The sequence below is a fragment of the Gymnoscopelus braueri genome (assembly GCF_963280865.1).
Source record: "Gymnoscopelus braueri genome assembly, chromosome: 10".
Lineage (NCBI taxonomy): Eukaryota > Metazoa > Chordata > Actinopteri > Myctophiformes > Myctophidae > Gymnoscopelus > Gymnoscopelus braueri.
In genome coordinates, this window is record NC_137611.1 from 32308740 (window position 1) to 32327798 (window position 19059).

The following is a 19059-nucleotide window of genomic DNA, read 5'->3' on the forward strand; positions in this document are numbered from 1 at the left end:
GAGTGGTGAGTGCTGAGGAAGGGTCACTGGTAACCATATGAGCCTCTCATCGTTTACAGGCTGATTGATCAGCTATCCGCCCTGGACATAACTGACGTAGCACTGTGTCAGAGCTGTAGATAATTATAGGACACAGTAAAAACCCTCAGTGTTCATTTAACTCGAGGTTGAAGTGGTTAATAAATGTGTTTTGGTGGATTGATGTTTTGTGAGGCTATTAACCACTTAAACCCCAGCATACGTGTATTCGGGGAAAAACCTTCACAGAAAATAGCAGATCTGCAAGCTCTCAACGTGTCACAACGTGACGCGTTGAGAGCTTGTAGATCGGCTATTTTCGGTCGAAGAAATGTAATGTAGAGCGAAGACAGAAAAGACACTTGTATAGAGTCCTGAGGGACTCCGGTCAACCATAAAGGGTTTATGTGGTTAAAGTCTTGAGCGGTAAAAAGGCCATGTAGATCAGCACTCCCAATGCTCTGAGACGCTGGTGACATGGCAGCCGTCATGTGATCTGTATTGTCACGGCTTGATCTTGTCTAACGTCAAGTTTCGGGGGATTCGCTATAGCGCTGATCCTCTGTCACTGTTTGGATGGACTACAAAATGTTATCGTACACCAATGTACACTTCGATGTTTGCCAATTTCGAATGGCTAGGCTAGCTACACTGAGCGATTAACCATTGGCTTGATCGCTAAATCCATAATCGGCATCGCTGAAACATCATAACTTAATTTTATGTAGCTTATATAAAAGGTGTTTATTACCTTTAAACATTTGTTTGTTTTCTTCATTGTTATTAGTGCCTTTTCCATGTGTGTTTTGTTCCTTTATTCTAGACACACAGAAGACATGATTGTAACGCCATTTGCACAGGTGAGTGCTCTGCGACATTTCCAGTTACAGTAATTCAGTGTCAATAAGTGAATTCCAAACTCATCATGAATAAATATATAAATATCAAACTGTTGAAAGAAAACCCCTGAAGGAGAGTGAAAGAGAGGGAGAGAGACGTCCTGGGTCTGTACTGTACTGTACTGTACTGTACTGTACTGTACTGTACTGTACTGTACTGTACTGTACTGTACTGTACTGTACTGTACTGTACTGTACTGTACTGTACTGTACTGTACTGTACTGTATGCTTGCACTACAGGATGAAAGCCAGAATATCGGGTTTCGGAGGCTCGCCTGCATTTCATATTAGGAACCTCTTGAACTTGTTTCAGACAAATGAAGTGAAACCATCCCTCTATTTGACAGATCTGAATGAAAGAACATCCCTTAGCTCCTCTCGTATGAAAATGTTTCACTCCAACTGTTAATTCAGCTGTGATTTAAAGGGCAGGCCTAAAGGTTTGCAGCATGAAAAATACCCATCTCGTTTGTCTACTCTACAGTATAAACATGCCAAGTCAAAATGCCATAGAGCAAAGATTCTTCAACATGTGATCATTGGGACCCAGAAAGTACTGCCGGTTTTCAATCTAACCATCTATGAGGGACGGGTGACTGCAATGAACTACCTGACAGAACTCAAAACTAGTCTGAACCACTGCACCACTACCTCTCTTCTGTTATAGAGATACTGTAGGCTCACAAGCTGCTGTTACCCACATGAGCGTCCCTATTTTGGGTGTGTCATTTTAGTTAACATTTTCAGGAGACCTTTTAAAAAATTCCAAAGTCTTCCAAAATAGTGACAGCAGCAGATCTACAAGCTCACATTGTGTCACACGTTGTGAGCTTGTAGACCAGCAATTTTCACTCTTTGTCATATGACAAAGTACGTACGGAATATAAGCCTTAAAGAGGTGGTGCCATGGTTTTGCACTTTTTCTGTTTTTCATGTGTCTATGAGGTTGATAGAACTTCATTAAGTGTTTTTATGGTGTTTTATGTCTTCTCTGACTATTTTGAGTTTCTACCTGGAGGCTGAAACCTTGAGGGTCAAACGTGCCAATAGAAAAACAGCGCTTTAGTTACATAGTAAAAACATACCCTCCCCCTCATTATCATAACACAACAGGTGTGGGCATGAGGAGGAGGAGGGACTAGGACAGGTGGGTGGTGCTACGGTGGTGGAGGAGGTGCTAAGGTGAGAACCAGGTATACTTAATGAACTGGAGGCGTGTCCACATAAAAACATAATTTTAACAATTTCTGTACACTTTTTTGAAAAAAATCTTCCTCCTAGTATAACCATAATACCTGATGATTATGTTTTAGGGGGGGGGGGATCACTGAAAATCACGGCACCCCGTCTTTAAGTGGAAGTAAAACACCACCGCTACATCAAGTCATGTACTGTACATGTACAGTAATATCCAGAGTGTTCACTTCGTTTAATTCTAAAAGTGTTTAAATTGATCCGTAAGGTTCCATTTTTAGAACACTTTACATTTTGCTGTGTATGCTGTTCCAGCTGTAAAGCCCTAATGTATTTTATGAACCTGTAGGTCCTTGCCAGCCTGAGGACGGTGAGGAGTAATTTCGCTGTGATCACCGGCCAGCAGGATCGCACAGCCAGCAAGTATGTTCATTAGAGGAAATACACAGCATGTGCTCAGGCCAATAAAAGCAGATCATCTCTACTCCCATAATCTAGTCTGTTTAGTAGCTCTTCATTTCATGTTTTGATAATGGTATATGCAGTATTTTCACAGGGGCTGCATACAGTTATCACATTTATTTGTGGGCTCATTCTCAAGTCATGAGTCTGAGCTTTATTTGTTGAACACATTTCATAATATCATGCACATGGAAACTTAATGTGCTTCCTGTACACAAACATATACAAATTATTCCAAAAACAAGGCACATTTCTAACTGTTGCATGACCTACTGTATACTTGCACTCACCCACACAAGAATCAAGAATTAATTAACACACACCTGGATGGTTTTATATCCACAGAACGCGTACCTCAGGCAGCAACCCACCATCCATGTGCAAGACCAGCCTGGCAGGTCAGTCAGTGTTGGTATCATGCCTGGTTCTGCATCGTGTCGCACACCAAAAATAGCTGATATGCTATTCTTGGTGTACGACACGGGTGCACAACCAAGTTTTTATTCATTTAATTTCTGCCGTGTTTACCATGCAGTGCGGGGGCACAAATGAGCAACTTTAAGTCTTGTTCTGGCTGGCTGGTCACAGCATTTGTTCATGTGGAGAGTCAATATTAATGGATCTCAGCTCATAGTTGAACATCAAGTTGATGTTTTCAACAGGGGTTCTGGACTCCTCGGGAGGGGGGGTCCTCAAAGTTACTACAGCCAATTCGACTTTGTGTGATAAGAACTTTTTTACATTCACCACTTGAACCCTATTCTGGGGGAACATTCACAGAAAATAGCAGATCTACAAGCTCAAAGCCTGAGCTTGTAGATATTTTTTGGGGAAAAGGACAGAGCCAAAGTTTTACTATTGAGGGTTTAAGTGCTTAAATGTTAGAAAATACGTACACAAACATGAATCCAACATAATACAACGCTGATGATAGTGCTATCAAACAAGTCGATTACGCTATCTATGAAAAAGCTGAATAATATGCAACACGATTTTAGAAAATATACTGGGGGTCCCTGATTCATCCTTCTCTCAGCTAAGGGGTCCTTGGCCTGAAAAACGTTGAAGACCCCTGGTTTAAAGAAGGTTTGAAATGTGCTGTGAGAGGCACAACCATCCCATAATACCTTGATGTGTGTTGTGTGACAGAAGAACCTCACCAGCAGCTCGGCATAGAGACACTGGATGAACTGGACTGGTGTCTGGAGCAGCTGGAGACCCTCAAGACACGTCACTCCGTCAGTGAGATGGCATCTAACAAGGTACTACTGATAATGCAGGACAGTGTATTGTTGCTGTCTGCCAGAAACCTTGTATCTAAATATTTTTTTACACCTTTTTTTACACATTTTTCTCCCCAATTTAGTTGTTATGCCAATTAGTTCCTTCCCACACACATTTCTGTGTTGTCCAGTGGCGTACCCACTGTAGAGGCAAGGCAGGCGGTCGCCTGCCCAACTAAGATCTCGCCTCCCCTAAAAAACCCAAATAACCCGAAAAGGTGTCATTACGTGTTATTACGTCTTAATGTCCTCAAAGTCACGCATCCAACAAGCTTTGAACTGAGCAGATTGGACCTTCCGTTCCAGAGATAATGGCCAAAACATCTTGAAGCTTGTAGATCTGCTAGTTTCGTTATTATTATTGTTATAATATTATTGTTACTGTTATACAGTGTGCAGACATCCTTTTCTCCTCATAAGTATTTAACCAATGAAAAGTATTAACAAGAGCTTGTGACTAAATATTAACTACATAGTATTCATTGGAACACATCCACTGGTTCTTTTTTCCCATTTGCTTAAAAACAACGGTTTTGGACATACAAGGTTTCTGCCCAACAGCGACGACAATCATATACAGTGTACTATATATAGTGTTATAACCATACCATATGATGCAATGAGGGAACAATGAGCTGCAACTTAATGTTCAGTCTCTTTTGTGTATGATATGCTTCGTGGTGCAGTACAAACTGCAGTACTTGTGGCAGCAAACGCTGCCACAAGTCAACATGGGGCTACTGATTCGCCCCTTCCTCACTGAGAAGGCACCGCAGGTGCTCATCCAGGCCCTTGTCATCTCCCGCCTGGACTACTGCAACTCCCTCCTTGCTGGTGCCCCAGTGTCTGCCATCAGACCTCTGGAGCTTGCTCAGAAAGCTGCAGTTCATCTGGTGTTCAACCGCCCCAAGTTCTCCCACACAACTACCCTTCTCCGTTCTCTCCACTGGCTCCCCGTAGCGGCTCGCATCCAGTTTAAAACCCTGGTGCTAGCCTATAGGGCAGTGAAAAGAACAGCTCCTTCTTACCTCCAGGCTATGGTCAAGGCTTACACCCCTGCCCGCCCACTTCGGTCTGCCGCCTCGGGGCAACTGGTTTCCCCGTCGCTCAGTGGTCTTTCTGGCCGATCTACACGGTCACGGCTTTTTTCTGTTCTGGCCCCACAGTGGTGGAATGAACTCCCCACTGATGTCAGGACAGTAGAGTCACTGCCCATCTTTCGCCGCAGGCTGAAAACCCACCTCTTCAGGAATCACTACCCTGACCCTTCCTCTTAGCCTTGCCTACTTGTTGTCAATTATTTGTACGAGCTCTTGTTTTATTGGATCTTGTTTATTTGATACACTTATTTGTTTTAGCTCTTGCTCATTTGATTTTCCTATTTGTCTCATCTTTTTAAGAAAGTAGGTAGCTGAGATATTGCACTTTTACCTTAGCGCTAGGTATGCTCTTAGTTGCTTGTTTTAGAAGAGAATGCACTTGAGACTTCTGCTGATTAGTAGTTTTCTTGACTACCTATGTTGAATGCACTTATTGTAAGTCGCTTTGGATAAAAGCATCTGCTAAATGACTGTAATGTAATGTAATGTAATGTACTGTGCAATGGTGCTAATAGCCAGTACAATACATGGCAGTAAACATGTAATGTTTACTGCCATGATAATGGCAGTAAATAATTATAATAATAGTAATTATAATAATAGTAATAATAATAATTAAATAATAGTTAATTAAGCAATACTTAATAGATGAGATGAGATTAGATTACAATGTACAATTTAGGCATTTAGCAGATGCTATCCAGAGGATAAAAAGAAGAGTAAGCATGAACTCAGTTGAGCTAACAAACGACAATGTAAACAGCTAACCAAAACAACTGAACACAGCCAGGCTCACGACAAGGCCCCACCACAGTGTACACGTGCTGGGCTTTTGTGTGATTCAGCCCCATGGGGTGCTGATACTGTATTAGTCATGTACTTATTATTGCCACATTTAGCACAATTAAACACATGAACCCTAGCCACCCCATTCTGGGCATAATACATGAATATTCTGCCAAAGTAGCAAACCTACAAGTTCACGATGTGTCGCGTAGCGACGTGTTGTGAGCTTGTAGATTGGCTACTTTTGTAAATAGATTCACGTAGTGTTTAGGGAAAAAAGGAGGGGAATAGACCCCTGTGGGTCCACTCCAGCCAACAAAGCATATTTTAAGTGGTTAAACACAGTTAAACAAAGTACAGTGAGTACAGCAGGTTCAGTAACAATGAATTAGCTCAGAAGTGATGATCTCAGAATGAATATGCATTTAATTGCACTTCAGCAATAGTCATTTCATGATTTCATTAAATTGGCTTTTCTGTTTGCTTGAAATGCATCTCAATTTGTATTTAATTTTCAAGAGATGTTGGTAATTTGTATCAGCATTTTTGTGAATCTGGATGCTCACTAATACAAAGAACCCATCATGAAAATATGAATGGAATCCCTTTTCCCTCAGATGATTGGAGAGAAGCTCCATTAATGAACGGGATGATTTCATGCATGTGAATATAAGACACACACACATGTGTACCCTTCCCCCTCCTCATAGAAAAATGTGAATGAGGTAACAAGCAGAGGATGAGGTAACAAGCAGAGGATGAGATAACAAGCAGAGGATGAAACAGCATCCCACCACTGTCAACCCCCCCCCCCCCCCCCGCTCTGCTCCGCCCATTCTTCTTTCCTCCATCCATCCATCCACGGCTCTTCAGTCTGTGAATCTCCCGATTCCTCAGCCGAGTGGAGCTCGTGTGATTCCGTGATTAGACCACCCACACACGACGATACACGTGCGCTCTTCCAAACACACATGACACACCCATTACAACACTCATCGGCTCATACTTCCTCCCCAGCACATACAGTAGAGTGTGCCTTCCCACATACATGCACTATTGCATGCACGCGCCAGGCTCACACATGGCGGCAACGTGGAGGTTCACACCAACCCGCCCTCCTCAATTGCTGCAGATCAGTCAATTGAGCAGCTTCCGTCAGTGGGGAAGAATTATCCACTCTGACACTTGGGAACAAAGACTGAATATTAGTTCTGCATCACCGATGCCCCATCGAATGCTTAACATCTTGGTAAATCTCCACTGACCTCCCCTGATAAGTCTCTTTGAAGAGGAAAGTGACCTGTTTGCAGCCTTTGAAAGGATCATGTTGAATTAGCTCAGTTGAGGAAATGAGCTTTGTTCCCACTTGTTGATGTTCTCGGGCGCAGTGATTCACAGTTTTAACAAGCTTTGCAATGTGAGATCAAAGCTTTGTTTTGTTTTGCTGTTGACATCCATGCCGCATCCACTCTGCATGGCCGTCAGGCATTATTGTGTCACAGAGTCAAATAGCAGTTGCCCTGATCTTTATCTCCAATTTAATTTATCTTCACTCATCACCATTGCTCCTATGAAAAATGTTCATGTACCCATTGTTAAAGCACATAGTGTACTATTTTTATTTTTGTCTCAATGAATGAACCCCCCCCCCCCCCATTCATTCAAAGCTTTTCCGTACCCTCTTCTTCAAACTTGGTGCACATGGTGCATCGCCAGACCCCCGCCACCAAAACCCCTCGGCCACTCCCACTTTGCACATCCCCCAGCCAATGGAGGCTCACTAGCTCACTCAGCATCTGCTGCAGCAGCCGCCTGATTGGCTGCTATTTTTAGGCACTCTGTAAGGAGGTGGAGACTCAAGCACTCTGTTTACACACACACACACACACATAATACATACACATGAAAACGGGCAGAGAAGAGAAAAGAGAGTGAATGAGGGAGAAGCGAGTGAGCGGCTGGCATGAGTGACTTCTCTCTCTGCCTGGCATCCTCGCATCCTCAGATCCTCTCATCCTCTCTCATCCTCTCATCCACCTCTTTCACCCTGCTGTTGCTCCACCATCCCTGAAGCGTTCGTCTGACCATTCAGCTCACAGCTTCCAGAGTTGATGCCCAGCACTTTGCAGAGTGGACTGTCTGTTTGCAGTGGATTTGGAGGTGCTCGTGCAAGCAGTACACGTAGCACACAGTGTCCCCACTGCCGCTCTCCTTCACAAGGACCCACCACCGGAGACCTCAACTCTCATTCCCTTTTTTTCTTTTTTTTTCTTTTTTTTTTCTGGCATGCTTGACTTTGCGCTGAAATGCCTCAAGTGAATTACTTGATTTCTGTGTCGTGGATTGTCATTCAGGTAAGAGAAGGGATGAGCTGGACAGGGTTGGAGGGGATGAGACAGCCTGTTGCTTATTCTGTGAATAACGTTCACTGTGTTACCTAGACTGTCAAATCCTCAATGTTAATTTCACTCAGAGTGTACTCTCAGAGTTACACATGGATAAATTAACACAGAGGATTTTGCATTGATTTGTGAATTAATTGTTTTTGGAAGTGTACGTGTGTGTGTGTGAGAAAGACAGAAAAAGAGAGAAAGTGTGTGAGAAAGTGTGTGTGTGTGTGTGTATGTGGGGGGTGCAATCATATGTGTGAGTATACGTGTGTTTATTTGCTTATATTTGTGCACACACAGCGTGTGAATACATGAGATGCAGTATGTTTGGGTGCAACAAATCAGTCATGCATTCCTCTGTGCACAAGTGTCCATTCATATCCATTCACCAGTTTATGTGTACATGCACACTCATACTGTACACATGCAGACACGAGCATGCATATGGCCAAACACACACACACACACACACACACACACACACACACACACACACACACACACACACACACACACACACACACACACACACACACACACACACACACACACACACACGCACGCACGCGCGCGCGCGCACACACACACACGTGTAGTGCAAGAGTCTTAGTCTATGTATAGCTTCTCTGTGTAGATGCGTGGGTGGGTGTCTTCTCCTGGCAGACTCTTGTTTGTATTTCGCTGTATGGATCTCCTCTCCTCCTTTATGCTGATTACATAATACATCTGCCGCTATGAAACTGACTCCTATAGGCTCTATTGAGCTTCCAGTGGAGCTCAGCAAATTCCCAGTGATAATGCTCTCCAGCACAGGACAAGAGTTGGGAATCACCCTGCGGCACATGCAATGCGTAGTCAAGTAGATTCTACAAACTTGTGCGCAGTTTCTACGTGCCGCACACTGAACATTGATCTACAAGCTCACACCATGTTGTGAGCTTGTAGATCAGCTACTCTTGCTGATCTTCTTTGTACAACAAAGTATATACAGTACTGTCGGGTTTAAGTGGTTAACATCTTGTAAATGTCTCCATATCGTGGGAGTTTGATGTTCCTTATCTCCCTAACGTTTGCATTAGGGTTCATGAGGTTCAAGGAAGTTGTCTCTGCATATGTAGTACTGTGACAACCCTGCATTGAACAACAAGTGACTGTACGTTACATTATACATGTGTTTGTGCTGTTTGTGTGTCCCCCAGTTCAAGAGGATGCTGAACAGAGAGCTCAGCCAGCTGTCAGAGACCAGCCGCTCCGGGAACCAGGTGTCTGAGTACATCTCTGGCACCTTCCTTGGTAAAGTACATTTTTGCCCTTAACTCACGCTCGGAGTTACAAATGGATAAATATACACATTACTGTGTACTAATACAGCAACCAGAATAAGCTTTGATTCCTAGACCAGTCTTTTTCCTGTGATCATATAGAAAGATCATAAGGAGGAATTTGTAGTTGCTGCCTTTAGATCTAAGCGCTCATTGGTTGGAAAGATGTAAATATATAGGACGGAAAAGCTATACATTAATACAAATATAAGCCAAAACATTCATGCCGGAACCATCAGCTTAAACTAAAGTCTCTTTTGTGTATGAATATTATTATCTAACTTAGAAAAAAAACATATGTTGCTACCAGTGGTGCTCAAACCTTTTCATGTCAAGGACCCCCCAAAATTATATGTATTTGGCCGCGGACCTGCATCTCAAAATATTTTGTTCCAAGGACCCCCCAGAAGCAAAGATTTGAGTCAAAAGGGCTTTTAAAAAAATGTATATATTCAAAGATTTGCACACATTTTCAGGATTTTCAAAAACAGCAGATCTACAAGCTCATAATGCGGCTGTGAGCTTGTATATCTGCTATTTTTGAATAGCCAAAGTATAAAATTAAACTTTGAGAACCAATGTAGTATATATATTGCTAAAATCGAAAAATGACACAGATGCTTTCCCTGTTTTAATGGGTTCAACAAAGTGTAAACTCAAAAGCAAATATCGAAGCTCCTCTTCTGTGTGATGAAATGCAATGTATGATGTGCCTACGGTACTTGGCTATAGCACAGAACTGTTAGCACAGAGGTGTGTCAGTAACACCGTGCCCATGTGTGTTGCTGTGCCACAGAGAAGCAGCATGACATGGACATCATGTCTCCTCCCACCAAGGAGAAGGACAAGAAGAAGCGTCCCATGTCTCAGATCAGCGGGGTGAAGAAGGCCACCCACAGCCCCAGCCTCGCCCCGTCAACCATCCCTCGCTTTGGGGTCAGCTCCAGCAAGGAGGGGCTCCTAGCTAAGGTACAGTAGAGCACTGGTTCCCAGACTTTTTAACTCCAGACCCAAAAGAGAAATTGGATGCCTCCCCAGGACCCAAACTATAGTGACAATAGCAGATCTACATGCTCACAACGCGTCGCGATGCGACGCGTTGTGAGCTTTTTTCATTTTTTTAAATGAAATGATTTATTCATTTATTCTGTGACAATTGCAGATCTATATGCAGATCTATATGCTCACAACGCGTCGCGATGCAACGCGTTGTGAGCTTTTTAATTTTTTTTTAATGAAATTATTTATTCATTTATTCTAATTCATGAAAAATTCATTTTCAAGAATAAGTTACTGATTAGCAAAAGTTGCCAAAATGTCTTTAAAACTGCTTAAGTAACTTCCATGTCCTACCCGGGTTTTGGACCCAGGTGCGCGGGTCCCCCGTGCAAAGTGCCAAAATGTCTACTTTTGAGCTCTAATGGAAATCCAGTTTGGGCTGAGGATAAATTGGGATTTGACCTTCATGAAATGCCTCTTGTCAACCAGTAGTGGTCCTACCCGACCACAGCTTCTTCTCAACAGAAGAGCAGGTAGACCAACTACTACCACTGCAGTTGTGCTAGTTATATTGTATTAATATACTCTTCTTCCCGAAAGATTGGTCAAAATAATGTTTTATTTACGCACAAAAAGGTTGGCAGCTTTAAGTAATTTGAAAGGCGTGACGCACCTTTCAAATGATTGCTGGCGTTAAAGAGTTAATGCACATCAGGCACCAATTTTTCTTAATGAAATTGCTATGGAACCCTTTATGTACAAATCTCTGCTATGTCTGATGAAAGATTTTAGTCCATCTAACAATGCCTCTCGTTCTCTGTTAGGAGTTGGAAGACATCGACCGGTGGGGCTTGGACATTTTCAAGGTGTCCGAATATTCCGGGAACCGCCCACTTACAGTCACCATGTACACCATCTTCCAGGTAAATTAATGAATTAATCACAGCATGTGTGAGTGGAAGGATGAGGCAATCAATAAACAAATAGTTTTATTTTTACCTTGACTGACCGTGTCGGTGCCCTGCATGTGTGCATAGGAGCGAGACCTGCTCAAGTCGTTTAAGATCCCAGCGGACACCTTCATCACCTTCATGATGACGTTGGAGGACCATTACCATGCCGACGTTGCCTACCACAACAACATCCATGCTGCGGACGTAGCACAGTCTACACATGTCCTGCTTGCCACGCCCGCACTGGAGGTACACAGAGCACCCGCACACATGCTATGCTGCCCACTCACTAAGACACGCACCCAGGTTTTGCTTTGTTAACCACTTAAACCCTATATAATTTACTTTGTCATACATCAGATACTGAAAATAGCAGGTCTACAAACTTACAATGCATTGTGATGCAACTTGTGAGCTTGTAGATCTGCTATTTTTGCTATTTTTGAATAAAGTAAATGCCCAAAATAGGTGGTTAACATACATTTTGAATTAAATTGTGATATGATGTGATGTGATATAAACATAAATATCAAACATCAGACAGTCTACATTTCACTTTAGGAAATGCATGTATTTAATTCAGTCTGAACAAAAGCAGGGATAAAACATATCCTCACCGGATCGCTGGCGTAGCGGTCCGGGCACCTAGGCTACAATGCCACAAAAACCTGCGTGTCGCGGGTTTGAGTCCCGTTCCCGACAGCCTTTGCTGTGCGTGTAATTCCCCATCTCTCTACCCCATTTCCTGTCTAATACACTTCACTATCAAAGGCATAATAAGCCCAAAACTAAAATCTTTTAAAAAATTCATAAAAATGAATGACCTAAGGAGGGGGGATCGTCCTCCCCTCCATACCCCCCAGAAAATGGAACCCTGTGTAAACATGATGAGCACTTCCATGGAGTCTTACATCCCTTCCTGTGTGTGATTCGTTGCAGGCTGTCTTCACTGATTTAGAGATCCTGGCTGCTCTGTTTGCTAGTGCTATCCATGATGTTGACCACCCTGGTGTCTCCAACCAGTTCCTCATCAACACCAGTGAGTAGAGATACAAAAAGACAAAGAGGCACAAAAAAAAAAAACATTAGCAATTCTAGTTGTGTGTATGTGCATGTGTTTGGACGAGGTTTATGTATTCCATGAACATACTGCACGCATGTGCAAAGGCACCTGTCTATAACCGTGTTCGAGTGTGTGTTCCAGCATGGGATTTTACATTTGACTGTGCTTCCTGCGTATCAGGACACTTGTCTAGTCCAGTGATTCTCACCTTTTTTTATTTCAAGGAGACATAGTTTGATATGCATTCACTCACGAATCCCCATTTGCTAAAAATGTATTCTGTTGGACCCCATTCTACACTGTAAAAACCTTAATAATAATATCTCGAATTTATATAGCGCTTTTATAGCTACCCATATAGTACCCAAAGACTCTTTACATGGGGGTATGAGAAAACATCAAAGAAAAACAACTTTATTGGGGGAAAAAACACTAAGAGAAGGCTAAGACTGGAATCAAATCAATTAAAACAGTGGAATGAAAAATGGGGGGGGGGGGGCTGTGGAGTTAGCTGGGTAAAGCATAATTGAAGAGGTGGGTTTTAAGGGTGGTTTTGAAGGTTTGAAGGGTGGGGGCATCTCTGAGAGTTTTGTAGAGTGCATACCACAGGATTGGGGCAGCAAAAGCAAAAGCTCTATTGCCCCAGGTCCGGTACCTTGGTGTTAATTTAACTCTGAGACAAATCCTAATTTGGGGTTACAGACCTGTAAGGGTCCATTCCATTTCATTCCATATTGAGAACCACTGGTCTAGTATTTAGCTAATGCTTGTACCGGCGTTGTCTCCAGACTCCGAGCTGGCCCTCATGTACAATGACGCGTCTGTGCTGGAGAACCACCACCTCGCTGTGGGCTTCAAGCTGCTGCAGGAGGACAACTGTGACATCTTCCAGAACCTCAGCAAGAAACAGAAACAGTCGATGCGCAAGATGGTCATCGACATGGTAAGACAGCTTATGAACGCTAAATGCAATGTTCCACTTAAATCTTAGTCAGTAATATAATAATAATAATAATAATAATTAAAGTATCTTCTTTTCTATGAATCTTTTGGTGTCTGCAGGTTCTGGCTACTGACATGTCTAAACACATGAACCTCCTGGCAGACCTGAAGACCATGGTGGAAACCAAAAAAGTCACCAGTCTAGGAGTGCTACTGCTGGACAACTATTCCGACCGCATACAGGTAACCCCTCCTTCCTTCCTTCCTTCCTTCCTTCCTTCCTTCCTTCCTTCCTTCCTTCCTTCCTTCATTCTTTTCTTCCTTAATCATTCCTTCATTCTTTTCTTCCTTCATTCACTCACTTGCTCGTTCATTCATGTTTGATTCGTTGTTATCTGATTAGTCAGTCAGCACCTTCACAGGGTCAGGGTGAAAATAACTGACATAAAATCATAGCAGTCAGGTCACTCATAAATCACTGTGGTTCAATTTGTTGATATAAAATTAACTGTTCCACACAAAACTGCTGATGTTTTATGTTGCGTGTAAAGATGTCCATATTCTTTGTTCAAACTTGTATTGTCACCCTGGCCCAGGTCCTCCAGAACATGGTCCACTGTGCGGACCTGAGCAACCCCACAAAGCCCTTGGAGCTTTATCGGCAGTGGACGGACCGCATCATGGTAGAGTTCTTCACCCAGGGTGACAGGGAGAGAGACAAGGGCATGGAGGTCAGCCCCATGTGTGACAAACACAACGCCTCTATTGAGAAGAACCAGGTACAGACCCTGCTATACTGTGGTCTTCATGCAGAACTCCCATGTCATACTGTATGTCACGTTGCACGTCCACACTCGCAGTCATAAGCCCTGTAACGAAGATACACTAACATGCCCGATTTATACTTAGTTGTATGATGGTATCACAGGTTGAAAATAGCAGATTTACAACCTCTTGTAAAGCTTGGTATTTTTAGCATGCGACGCTGTCGTGCGACGCAGTAAAACTAGAGCCATACATCGTTACTGAGTGGAGAATGAGATGGAAAAAGCATACAGTATGGCTTTATCGTTAAATGGGAATAAAAACAAGGTCGGTTATAGAAATAATGATAAAATACAAATATATATAACGTCCTATTGCCCACCCCCCACCCACCCTCTCTCTCCTAGGTGGGTTTCATCGACTACATTGTTCACCCGCTCTGGGAGACTTGGGCCGACCTTGTGCACCCCGATGCCCAGGACATCCTGGATACGCTGGAGGACAACAGGGAGTGGTACCACAGCATGATCACACACAGCCCCTCGCCCACCCCGGAGGGCCAGGAGGAGGCGGACCTTCCCAGAGGAGCCTCTGTGCTCGGAGAAGGGGGCAACGGTGGTAACTCGACTTCCACGGACAAGTTCCAGTTTGAGCTGACATTGGAAGAGGAAGGAGAATCTGACTCAGAGAGTCCCCCCGAAGAGGAGGAAAGGTACATTGTCAGGGGGAGCACAGGCCTCTCCATACCTGATTCTGAGGGTAGACTTGAATCCCCATCCACCACTCCTGTCCCGCTACCCAAAATGGTTGCCTCCGGTGCGGGCAGGACGTTTTCCTTAGACTCAGACAAAGATGTGGCAGAGGACAGAGAAATGGACAGGGAAGGGAGTGCCGGGGCGCCACACTTCAAGCTAGGCACATAACACCATGGTGGCTTTTTGTACTTTTGGGCCTTTTTTGGGGGGGAGGGTAGTTTTTCTTTATTTTGGTGCCTCGTCCTCCCTCACTCCCATCGAGTCAGTGCTGCAGCCACCTCTGAGAGACAGAGACAGAGCGATAAGACAAAGCGTGGAGGGGAACGCGAGCGGCAGACGTGTGTGGTCGTTCAGGAAGCGTGCGCAGCAGTGTGCAGCGGTCACCTCGCACTGGAGAAGGACAGAATGACAGAGTCATACTGTTCCCTTAGTTGCAGTTGAAAAGAACAGGAAACCAAGTTTCTGGCTGGTCTTTTGTATGGTCGTCTTTTGAGTCAGACATTCTTTGCTGTGTGGGTAGAGCAAAGACAATAGGAAGCAAAAACTAAACACAAACAAACACCTTCCATTTTTACCAGCCACCCCAAGGTCTACCACAACAAATGAGAGAGTTGTCTTCCTCTTTTGGACTACAATATGTGTGACTTTTATGAAGAATGTGAGGAATTGATGAGTGGACATACTGTAACAATGTAGGTATTTTAAGACACCACGCCAAACTTACATGGCATACAGCGACTATGCTGTGTTGCCAGGCCTTTTTGTAGTCAGCCTGTGAAAGATATCTTTTATTTTGTTCTGTAAGTAGAAGAGACAAAACGTAATAATAGAAAAGCAAATAAAGAAGCAAACAAAACAGAACAGCGCAGTAGGGACCTTTGGGTGATTTTATGAAGAGGCTGTAGCAAAACATCTTGAGTGATGCCATCATTAATATTTTTCAATCCTTTCAACTGGTGCCACATGGCAACTATGGACACCAGGCAGTAGATTTGGATGAAAAATAAGACTACAATGCATTTTGTTTTGAGGCTTTTATTTGGTTCAGGCTTGTGTTTTTCCCCACTTCACTAATCCTGACCTCAACTATTATATTGACAGCAACAAAACAGATCTTGGATCAGTATTGACTAGGAATACCATAGGAATTCCCTCCAGAGCAGTGTGTAGCATGCACACATGGTGCCTCCTAGTGTTGAGTTCTGGTTATGGAACTGGAGGCCGGAGGACCTGTGCTGTTTTGCATGGAAAACACATTCAAAATGTTGTTTTGTTGTAGGGCTACCCACACCAGTTAGGCTACTGTTTGTTATAATTTGACCACCTCTTTGTTTATTTCTATTTCAATCTCACTAATGTTGTGTGTATGTATGTATCCCTGATTGTTTTTGGCACTCATTTCCTCAGTTTGCCTTCACATTTTAGCACTTTACTGTTTTTGCTCATTGCCACTCCCCGTCAAGCTTTTAAAGGCATGGGCCAAAACATGAACATAATTGGAGGCAGATGACTGAGGAATAGATTGTCATTGGTGGTGAAGCAACCAGCACATACCTGCCTGTCATGTGTAGACAGTATAGTCAGAGTGAAGCTTAATTTGTGCTTTGTCGCGTGATGGTGTCGCTCACTTGAAGTCCTACGATGAAGTACTGAATTAAGCTTTACTCTGAAGGACGGTGGAGCAATATAAGTGCTACAGTACTACTTTTGTGCCATCCTTTCAAATTCATGGCTGTTACTGCAGAACATGTTGAACGTGTCATCCACTTACTCAGGTACCACCGTTGCTAATATAGTACAATTTTGTAATTCAGCGGGTTTGTAAAGTATATATTGGGAGAATTTCATGAATAGGTTTATGAGGAAATTTGACTAAAGAGTCAAATTGCCATCATTCTAACGGCAGCTTGCTAAGGGACACTTTGCTGTGCCAGATTCTTTTTTTTCCCCCTCCCCATTTTGTCATTTATCAATATTCTGCTCTTCGCAGGGACATTGCCAATGACAAAACAAGTGCCAAGCAAGCATGACATAACCCGTACTGTAATTTCCATTTTGCCACTGGCTACTTTCCATCAATAACTGACTAAGTTAGTTGATTGTCGCACCCAATGTGCCAATCTGACCCACAGTGACTCTTTTTCTGTTACCTCCTCTCCAAACAATAACTGAAAACTGAAATTGTCTTAAAAGACATGGTGTTGTTTGTGCGAGTGAATGACTGACTAATTGGGTGGACATTTTGATGTATTTTGTAAGAGGAAACAAAAAAAAACCAAAGCACTTTGTATGGTACATTTACAGCTCTGCACTTCCAGTATGGCCGTACAGTTGAACGTGTGTAATATGACTTTCATAGTATTCTGCCTTTCTGTTCGCATGTGGGTTTGATAACTATGGTCGATTCTTCTTATAGCATGGGCTGGACCACTGCAGCTCGCTCTTAAACAGATGCCGTTGGCGTAACTAAAGCTTTTTTTTATGACTATACAACAATTATGTTTCTCATGAGAGATGCATGACATTGGCTGCCAGATTCAGGAAAGAACAGGAAAGAGAGTTCATATGGTATAGAAACGTAACCTGTGGACAACTGTCCATATCTTCACTTGTTGCCAAAATCATGGTAAATCACGTTTTTATTGGATGAAAGACCTGGAGATGTTGTGTTCCCGGAGCCTTATTTTCAGCCACACAGTTTTGTTTTGGTCATAGATGTGTTGTTATCTGAAATGCTGAAGAAACACTTGTTCCGATCATACTGTAACTACAAAGAGCAGCACACAGACCAACACTCACGATGCCTTCCACTTACAATAACTCCACTAACGACTAAATTAGCAAGCAGCGGCTTCACCAGCATCAAAATGACATATTTGCATAAGGACTCTCTCTAAGTGACACTTGTTTTATTTTGTATATTTTCCTCACAATGCTTTATTATGTACAGTTTATTTATTATTTCTATATCTGTCAGAGATGATGAAAGGTTTGATTGTATTTGGTCAGAGGCCTAGTATTTATGTAGCTGTGGGAGTAAGTTAAACAGGAAAGATTTAGACTACTACTCAACCAGTTTTCTTTCCCTTTGATTTCTGTACTTTCTGCCAGTTACATTACACCTATAAGCAAAAAAGAAGGAAACAAAATACTCAGACTTTCAGGTATTTTCTAGGTAAAATTGTGCAGTTACAAAGATAGCCTATTTTTCTGGGTGTTCTGAAGCAGTTGTCTCTTCTTATCTTCCCTTCTCTCCTGACCTGGTCAGAGCTTGTATTTATGAGAAAACCTAAAGTGAGAATTCTGATCTGAGGACAGTTTGCCTCCTATGTCATAGCATTGCTTAAATGGTCAAAAGAGTGGACCAGTCTTAGAAGTTCTATGAGTACAAGCCAAGAATTGATATTCTGCAGCCTTGACAATCCACACACTGCTCTTTTACAATGGGTGTGTTAGCGCTATCTCTCTCGCTCTCTCTGACTGTAATTGTACATGCCTGACTACATCTTGCCAATAAAGGAAAGACTCTTCATGCTTTTGATATCATGTATTGCTGATTTTTTTCTTTTTTCAATTTTGTTTGGGGACATAGTCCAAAACATTGAAGTAGTGAGATAACTTGTTGTTTTTCTGACAATATGCATGTCTTTATCTAGCCCCATGAAATGTATGTAATATCACAGCCATTCTAGGGCTAGTCTTTATCATTCTCTGAACTGGATAGTAAAAAACAAACAAAAAAACATTTGCCTAACAGCAAGCACAGCAATTATTTAAATAATGACTAATATAAAATCCCTGAATGATTGTTTTATTTTACGTAAATGCTTATTTTATTTTATCATGTATTTCACAGATAATTTTGCCTTCATCAATAATCCCGAATATTATGATGTGTGTGGGCTCAGCCCTGCGAAAGTTGAGCAAACGTTCACGTTTCTGATTGGCTCCTCAGACCGCCAGTCATTCTTATAGCCTACATTTATACTCCGTCGCACGGACGGTGTCGCATGCCGAAAATAGCAGACCTCCAAGCTCACAACGTGTGGCGCAAGCGCGTTGTTGTGAGCTTGGAGATTGGCTATTTTCGACGCGCGACACCGCCTTGCGACGAAGTATGAATAGGG

The 19059-nt window shown here is 42.8% G+C and overlaps 1 protein-coding gene across 10 annotated transcripts in view; it reads left to right on the forward strand.

Moving 5' to 3' along the window:
* Positions 1 to 18473, forward strand: part of pde4ca (phosphodiesterase 4C, cAMP-specific a) — a 75123-nt gene extending 56650 nt beyond the window's left edge. For 9 of the 10 annotated variants that reach the window (XM_080440443.1, XM_080440447.1, XM_080440451.1 and 6 more), the window contains 13 exons: positions 842 to 878; positions 2462 to 2535; positions 2920 to 2972; positions 3724 to 3836; positions 9333 to 9426; positions 10252 to 10424; positions 11279 to 11377; positions 11492 to 11656; positions 12347 to 12446; positions 13259 to 13413; positions 13533 to 13655; positions 14009 to 14191; positions 14585 to 18473. In XM_080440443.1, the coding sequence (XP_080296569.1) occupies positions 842 to 878; positions 2462 to 2535; positions 2920 to 2972; positions 3724 to 3836; positions 9333 to 9426; positions 10252 to 10424; positions 11279 to 11377; positions 11492 to 11656; positions 12347 to 12446; positions 13259 to 13413; positions 13533 to 13655; positions 14009 to 14191; positions 14585 to 15100 (1885 nt within the window). In that variant the 3' untranslated portion in view covers positions 15101 to 18473. The remainder of the gene's footprint in view (positions 1 to 841; positions 879 to 2461; positions 2536 to 2919; positions 2973 to 3723; positions 3837 to 9332; positions 9427 to 10251; positions 10425 to 11278; positions 11378 to 11491; positions 11657 to 12346; positions 12447 to 13258; positions 13414 to 13532; positions 13656 to 14008; positions 14192 to 14584) is intronic. The other variant, XM_080440445.1, reaches the window with a different exon arrangement.
* Positions 18474 to 19059: the final 586 nt, after the last annotated feature.